This window comes from Frankliniella occidentalis, unplaced genomic scaffold, assembly GCF_000697945.3.
Source record: "Frankliniella occidentalis isolate FOCC.00 unplaced genomic scaffold, Focc_3.1 Scaffold287, whole genome shotgun sequence".
NCBI lineage: Eukaryota > Metazoa > Arthropoda > Insecta > Thysanoptera > Thripidae > Frankliniella > Frankliniella occidentalis.
Window position 1 is genome coordinate 78,907 of NW_026267413.1, and position 8,103 is coordinate 87,009.

The 8,103-nt window shown below is 46.1% G+C and overlaps 2 protein-coding genes across 2 annotated transcripts; both read left to right on the forward strand.

The window, feature by feature from the left end:
* Positions 1-1,025: 1,025 nt before the first annotated feature.
* LOC113216148 (uncharacterized) lies at positions 1,026-3,917 on the forward strand. Its single transcript, XM_026435894.2, has one exon. The coding sequence runs from the start codon at positions 1,026-1,028 to the stop codon at positions 3,915-3,917; it is 2,892 nt and encodes a 963-aa protein (XP_026291679.2).
* Positions 3,918-6,049: 2,132 nt separating this feature from the next.
* On the forward strand, positions 6,050-7,694 carry LOC127750915 (uncharacterized). Its single transcript, XM_052273600.1, has 2 exons — positions 6,050-6,182; positions 7,090-7,694. The coding sequence occupies exons 1-2, from the start codon at positions 6,050-6,052 to the stop codon at positions 7,692-7,694; spliced, it is 738 nt and encodes a 245-aa protein (XP_052129560.1).
* The last annotated feature ends 409 nt before the right edge of the window (positions 7,695-8,103 follow it).

Consider the following 8,103-nt stretch of genomic DNA (forward strand, 5'->3'; position numbering starts at 1 on the left):
AACCCTGTCATGGCCTAACGGCACAATCATTCCTGACTCACGTCAAACCCAATCATTCTGAAACGATGTAAGCATTAAATGCCTATCATGCCACGCAAGGAAGTTAAACTGCAGTCAGACCATACTAGGTAATCTGCAAACCAGTAGCCAAGCTCAATTGTAACCAGTGTAACATTGAATGAAGTCAATAAACCATTTTAAAATGTCAATGACTCACTTCTCACCATCTAGTGCTGACAGAATACTTTTCTCCACCGCTCAGTAGCGTAATAGACTGTGGGTGTTGGAAGAAAGATTTTCTTTGTTTTGGTTCACTGTGCTGCTGATAGCGCCAGTGGCTTCCTTTATTCCCCATCCTGCACTTCTTAGCCTTCGTGCTATTGAAGTGTTTACTCATCCTTTGCTTCGCCTTCGGGCCGTAAGCGCGTTGCTCTTCGTGAGCCCTGCTTCTCTCTGACATGCCCTCAATCTTAAAGGACATTTTGTCAGAATGGGAGGGGGGGTGTTTCTACACAGTCGAGCTCCTGGCTGAGGCCTACACGACCTTCCTATTGAACCTCGTGGAGTCCACAGCTGAGGAGAGGGCCGACCTGAGGGTTATCCCCTTCCTGTTGGTGGGGTACACTGCGTACTCCCGCTTCCAGAATGGTGACGACCCCCAGGCCGCCCTAACCTATCGCATGGCTTTGGCCATGTGTGGTGCCGGCTCGAACGCCCCTCCCCGCCCTAGAACTCCCCCGGCGCGCTGCTCTTCTCCACCCGTCCAGCCGCCACGGCCTGCAACACCACCGGCAGGCCCGTCAAGGTCTCTCTCGCCACAACCAGGGCGATCACGACCACGCTCCCCCTCTCCTCAACCTGGGCCATCCAAACGACCCAGGGAAGAGGATGATGAGGCAGAGGAGCAACCTACCTTGGAGGTGCTCCAAAGCCGCGAACGCCATCTCAGGCGTTTCAAGGTATCTTTCAGGGAGGAGGTCATGTTGGTCCGGGGTCTCGGAAACACCCTCCCCTCCGAGGCCCTTATGGAGGGCATGTTTGACACTGCATTGCAAAGACAGCGCGATGCCCTCCACGCCAAGGATGACGATCGAGCGATTGTAGAGATCAGAAATGGCGAACACGATGCGAACCCCATATGGTTCAGCATGAGACGTGTAGACCAACTCAATGGAAGGGTTATTTTGGACAAGGTCACCCGTGTATTGAATTCAAATCAGGAATTCATGGCCGATGGACAGTTAAGGATGTCCTACATACATGTCCCTACGCCACGAGCTGGTGGTCGCCGCACCAACATCGTAGCGAATGAATCTATGGCAGATTGGTTGGTGAGGAAGCAGGATCAAAAGTGTGTGTTTTCTCCGGATAATGTTGACAACATGTGTCTCACACGTAGCGTTGCTGTTGCTATGGCTAAACTTAGGGTCAGTAGATTTGCCTTTCGTCGGATGAAAAGTCCAGCATCAGGTATTCAGACGGAGAAGGCTGAGTCTCTCTGCACCCATGCAAATATAGACAAAACACAACGCTGTGGTATTGACGAGGTGCGCAAACTGCAAGATGCACTCCCTGACTTTAGGTTGTGCGTGTTCACTGACAAGGAGGGAAAAGAGTGCGTTTTCAAGGGTCCTTACGCTGTAGCTCGTAAAAACATCTACCTTCTTTGGCATGCTGAACATTTCGCAGCCATTTTCTACCCCGAGTCGGCATTCGATTACAAATTCATGTGCGAAAAATGTGTTGTCTTCTACAACAATGCGGGGGATCACAGATGTCCAGGGTCTTGTTGGCGATGTCTAGGCCCAGATGAACACACGGATGCTCTTAGGCGTTGTGACAGCTGCGGACATCAATTTGCAGGGGATGAGTGCTTTGAAAATCACAAAACACACAAACTCCCTCACTCACAATTCACAAAGTGTGACGCCTTCAAATTTTGTAATGGTTGTAAAAGGAGCTATTCACGATTAAGAGGCGGGCCTCATGTGTGTAATTTTGTGTATTGCAAATTCTGCAAGAACAACGTCCTGGAAAACCACCTCTGTTTCATGCAGAGATGGGAGGAAAAGGAAAAAAATGACAAATGGTCCTACCACACGGTGACGTATGACATCGAAACTTCCCAATGTGACCCAGTGGAGGGGCAACCTGACACACTCGAGCACAAGCCGATACTCCTAGTAAGTCAAACTGTGTGTGACGCGTGCGCACACATTCAGCAGGATGATTACTTTTGCACGCATTGTAAGACAAGACAACACATTTTCCACTGTCTTGATGATCCTAACATTAATGTTATGGGGCAGTTCCTCGATTATCTGCAGTCGTTTCCTGCTAAATCAGCTTTACTGCTTGTTGCTCATAATGCAAAAGCGTTCGATGCAATTTTTGCACTTCAGGAAATGATTGCTCGTAAACTAAAAGTAGATCTCACGTTACAGGGGGCGAAAATAATAAGCATGAAGGTGAAAACATGGAAATTTATTGATTCTCTTATGTTTCTCCCCATGCCTCTGAGCTCGATGCCAAAGGCGTTCGGACTGAATGAGTTAAAGAAAGGTTACTGGCCTTATCTAGCCTGTAAACCTGAGTATTTTCATTATGAGGGACCTTTACTTGATCAGTCGTACTACTGTGTATCGACGATGAAGTCAAAAGCGGCAGTCGACTTTCATACATGGTATGATCAACAAGTATCTGATGGGTATGTGTTCAACTTCAAAAAAGACCTTATAGATTACTGTATTTCTGATGTTACTATTTTGCGTCAGTCATGTCATGCTTTCCGTAAGCTCTTCGAACAGTGTGCGGGCTTTGACCCTATGTTCCATTGTATCACTTTGAGCAGCGCATGCATGTCCGCCTATCGACGGAACTTTCTACCTCCCAATAAGATAGGACTTGTTCCTGACGGTGGTTATCATGGTAGAGGTAAACAAAGTCATGCTGCTCTCAGATGGCTTGATTTTGAGGCCCATAAACTAGGAATGGTTATCAAAACTGTACATACAGATAGGGAAGTTTCAATTTTGGGACGCCGTGTTGACGGATATGTTGAAATCCCACACCCTGATGGTCGTATAGAGAAACGAGTGTACCAGTTTCACGGGTGTTACTGGCACCACTGCCCGCAACACTTCCCCACCTCAGATGACGACAAAGAGAACCGTCACGAACGTACACAAGCACTCACTGCTCTTTTTAGAGAACAAGGTTACATTGTAGTGGAAAAGTGGGAGTGTAAATTCAACGAAGAGTTGAAGACAGACCCCGAAACAATTGCATTTTTTGAGGCTCACCCCACAACAAGGTCCCCTCCTCTTTTGCTTAGAGATGCTCTTGTTGGGGGACGTACTAGTGCGATGCGCTGGTACCATAAGGCAAACCTTGAGAAGGGCGAGCGAATCAACATGGCAGATGTTGTATCGGAGTACCCTAATGCAAACCTTCGAGGAAAGTACCCCTACGGGCATCCCAAAATTTACCTGGAAGGTGACCCTGACATTCCTCCTGTTGAGGAGTGGAACGGCATGATCAAGTGTACGGTCCTCCCCCCACGTGATCTGTTTGTACCAGTTCTCCCGTACAAAGCTAGAGGGCGGCTGATGTTTCCTCTCTGTAGAACCTGTGTAGAGACGGGAAACAAAGAATCCTGTCATCATAATGACCCTAGTGATAGACAACTAACAAGCTCATGGTGTGCCCCAGAACTTTTACTTGCTCTGCAAGAAAAATCATATCAACTTGTCACTGTGCATGAAGTCCACCAATACCCAGGCACAATGGTCTATAATCCTGATACTGGTGAGGATGGTCTTCTATCGGGCTATGTCCGATGCTTCATGGCATTGAAAATGCAGGCAAGTTGGTGGCCACCTGAATGTGATTCAGAGAAAAAAAGTCTGAGTTTATAGAGGATATTCTTAAACATGATGGAGTCACACTCGACCCCACGAAAATGAAGAAGGATATGGCTCTTAGGACTTTCAGCAAGCTAATATGTAACAGCTTCTGGGGTAAGTTTGGAGAGAAAACTCTGAGACCTAAAACGGTCTTGATATATGATTATGCTCACTTGATGCCCCTTATAACAGACACTAGGAAGGAGATAACATCACTTGTCGCTCTGAGCGAAGAATGTCTTCAGGTGACATGGAAACCGGCAGAGGATACCGAGGAGACGCTTCCGACCTCTTCACTCCTACATGCTGCGTTTACCACATGTTTTGGAAGACTACAATTGTACAAATACTTGGATATAGTTAAGGAACGTGCCCTTTATTGTGATACCGATTCGGTGGCCTATATAAGCCGCCCCGGTGAACCTGACCTCCCCACCGGTAGTCACCTTGGTGACCTGACCGATCAGGTCGAGGAGGATTACGGCCCTGGGTCGTATATCATTGAGTTCGCGGCTGGGGGGCCTAAAAACTATGCGTACAAGGTGGCTGTGGGGGGCGATGTAGCGAACATCAAGGTGTGTATCAAGGTGAGGGGTATCACCATAAACAAGTCCTGTGATGATCTCATCACTTTTGAGAACCTCAAAGCTATGGTGATGGGGGAGCGGGACAAGATGGTGGTGCCCATTCCGCGCCAGATTGCCCGGTTGCCGACTTGGAGAATTGTGACTCGCCCCACGTCAAAAAGGTGGCAAGCCGTGAACACCAAGCGGCGCAGAGTTGGCGTAGAACACACTGTCCCACACGGTTACAATGCGTGGACTATGGCTCCTGAGGAGGACCAAGGCCTCCTTGAGGTCATGGACCTCCTTGGCGACGCCTAAGTCATTTTAATTGCGCAGGGGAGAGGCAGACAGGCCCCACTAGCGCAGGGGAGGTGCATGCAGGCCCCACCGGCGCAGGGGAGGAGCTGGTTAGGCCCCTATAAAAGAAACACCCACACTAAGTCGACCATCAGTCTTCGCGATGGATCTCAGGTTCCAACATCCCTGCACCGCCCTCGTGGTAGGTGGAACGGGAAGCGGGAAAACTTTTTTCATGAAACGTCTGATTGAAAATAGAGATGAGATGTTCAATACGAAATTTGAACAAATCATTTTTTTTTACTCTGAGTGGCAGTCACTTTACGATGAGCTGAAAGACAAAGTCGATTTCCGACAGGAACTCCCTTTGCCGGAAGACCACCCCTCGGGCCAAGGCCCAAAGCTTATTGTCATTGATGATTTTATGGATGAGATTAAGTCACACCATAAAGAAATCCTAAAATTTTTTCATTAAGGGTTCTCATCACAGAAACCTTAGCATTTATTTTCTGAGTCAATGTTTATTTCCTGACGGCCTTCGCCAGATAAGTTTGAACACACATTATATTGTTCTGTTTAAAACAAGCCGTGACTTGGCACAGATACGCACGTTTTGCATGCAAGTCGATCCTTCCCATTTTCGTGCTTTGCTAGAGGCTTATCACGACGCCACAAAGGCCGGGTTCACGTACATTATATTCGATTTCAAACCAAATCAGGCTGATCACTTGCGCACACGCACTCTCATTTTCCCTGGTGAGTCCACGGTCGTTTACATCCCAAAAGGGAAGTATAAAAGGGAGGCATTAGCACTAGTCTGAATCATTCGTTGACAATGGCTCCTGCCGTAAACACCCATAATAAGGCGTTGCTTAAGGTTCTGCAGTCAGCTAAACCTAATCTCCGTAAAGCGATTCTAAAGGAATCAGACAAAACGATCATCTACGCTATTTGTGAAATTTGTGACAATTTGCTCAGTGGAAATATCCCCCTTACTGCAAGTCAAAGGTCAAAACTCAAAAAATATCGCACCCAAATCAGACACCTAGCACAAAGGGGCAAAGGTATTAAAACTAAAAAGCAGGTACTCCTTCAAAAGGGAGGTACTTTTCTCCCCCTACTTCTTTCGACCGTCGCATCCGTGCTTCCTAGTCTTTTCAAATGAATCACACACATAAAATGGTGCTTGTGCCACACGAGAGTGTGGCTAAGCTAAATGACCCCACACCGTCTACTGCGCAAACTCAGTCGAGTTCACTCGATGCAGAGATGGAATTAATCATGCGTAAAAAATATGCTGATGATTCAGAAAAGTGGAAACATTACAGTCAGGCTTTAGAGCGTTATCTTTACTTCGTTAATGAAAAGAAAAAACCTGTCCAGATTTCAGTGGGTGATTTTTCAAAAGATGAAAGTGAGAGTGGAGGGGTGATGCGACAGCAGCTCGCAGCAGCTCTCCCGAAAACATATAAAGCGCCTGCACTGAGAATTTTTGACTATTTGAGCCAAACAGACTCACAAGTCAGTTGGGATTCTACAGGGACTGTGTCTATAAACGATCAAGCAGTGCCAAACTCCAATATTATTGATCTTATATCAGACCTTACACGATCAAGGAAAAACTTTGAACCTGTCGGAGTTTCTCATTTCATTAAGGCTCTCGCGGCTTTAAACATCCCGCTCGAACTCATATCAAACTCGACTCGTAGAACCGAAATTATTTCGGCTCGTAATCAAAGTGGTTTTGGAATAAGGCCTGTTAGAAGCGGTTCTGTCGTTAAAGCGATAGATAAAGTGAAAAAACCTAAAAATCAGATTAAAAAGCGGGCCAAGAAACAGATTAAAAAACGCGTCAAAAAACAAATAGGGAAAAATGGCTGGAAAACTTGGTAAAGTTTACCATGATCCTGCACACCCTGCTGCCTATAGTACAGCGTGGAAATTGTGGAACGCCACAGGTGAGAAAAAAGAAAAGACATCTGAGTTTCTGCAGGGGGAAGACGCGTACACACTGCACAAGCCTGCGAGGCGTCGTTTTCCCCGTAATGCGACTTATGCTGATAATATAGATGAGAGCTGGCAAACTGATTTGTCCGATTTTCAATCCATTAAAAAAGATAATAACGGCTTCACTTTTATTTTATGCGTAATTGATGTCTTTTCAAAATACGGTTGGGCTGTTCCTCTTAAAGATAAGTCAGGTCCCTCTATTGTAAAGGGTTTTGAATCTATTTTTAGAGGGACGAAGCGTAGACCAACATGCCTATTTTCTGATAAGGGAAAAGAATACATGAACAAAATTTTTCAAAAATTTCTGAAAGATAATGACATTGTGTACATTCACACACATAATCCCGACATTAAATGTTCCGTGGTGGAGCGCTGGCAGCGCACCATCAAGTCCAAACTGTTTAAGCGGTTTACTCACACTGGAAAATACAATTACGTGGATGGGCTGCTGTCTGATGTTGTGAGTGCATACAACCACACTTATCACCGTTCTATCAAAATGAGACCTGTGGATGTGACACCTGAGCGTGTTCTGGAGGTATATAATAACCTGTACCATGGACTTAACCCCACTAATAAGAAAACCAAGTTTAAAGTAGGTGACTATGTCCGAATCAGTCGGGAAAAACAAACCTTTGAAAAAGGGTACACGTGGAACTGGAGCGAGGAGATATTTCAGATCGTTCAGGTCATTCCTCATACGATGCCGGTGTACAGGTTGGAGGATCTCGATAAGGATGCGATTCAAGGCACGTTTTATGAGGCAGAGCTTCAGAAGGTCACCAAGCCCGAGGCGTTCAAAATAGCATATATAGTGCGTTCCAAAGGCAAAAAGGGTAGTCGTCAGCACTTTGTTCATTGGAGAGGTTATCCTGAAAAAAGTCGCTCCTGGATTTTGGATTCTGATTTAGTATAATGGATTTCTACGCTTTTTTACCGAGCAATGCAAGTCCGAAACTTTATCCAAACAACACCACATCCCATTTTAAAACGGAACTGGACCAACGCATGGAACTCCACGGCCGTTGGCAAGCCGCGCTCATTGAGTTACACTATCCTAACACAATAGCACAGGTCATGGAGGGTGAAAACATCATAAGTATTAAGAAAGGCAACTCGATCGATATGGTGTACATACCCCCTGGATGTTACAACACGATTCTTGATTTTCTGATCGTTGTTCGAATTGCTTTGACCGAAAGTGAGTTTGGCGCACGTGAAGGCCAATTTTTGCAAATCACCAATGACAATAGACTACGGTTTATTCCATACGATGCAGACGATGAATCGGAAATACACTTTTCCCCACGCCTAGCACTACAACT

What these genes read in the sequence shown, in the direction of transcription:
- LOC113216148 (XM_026435894.2), top strand. Translation starts at nt 1,026, where the DNA reads ATGGAGGGCATGTTTGACACTGCATTGCAAAGACAGCGCGATGCCCTC.
- LOC127750915 (XM_052273600.1), top strand. Translation starts at nt 6,050, where the DNA reads ATGCGTAAAAAATATGCTGATGATTCAGAAAAGTGGAAACATTACAGT. An exon ending in TGATTTTTCAAAAGATGAAA is followed by an intron (nt 6,183 to 7,089) that starts GTGAGAGTGGAG and finishes AATTTCTGAAAG; the next exon opens with ATAATGACATTGTGTACATT.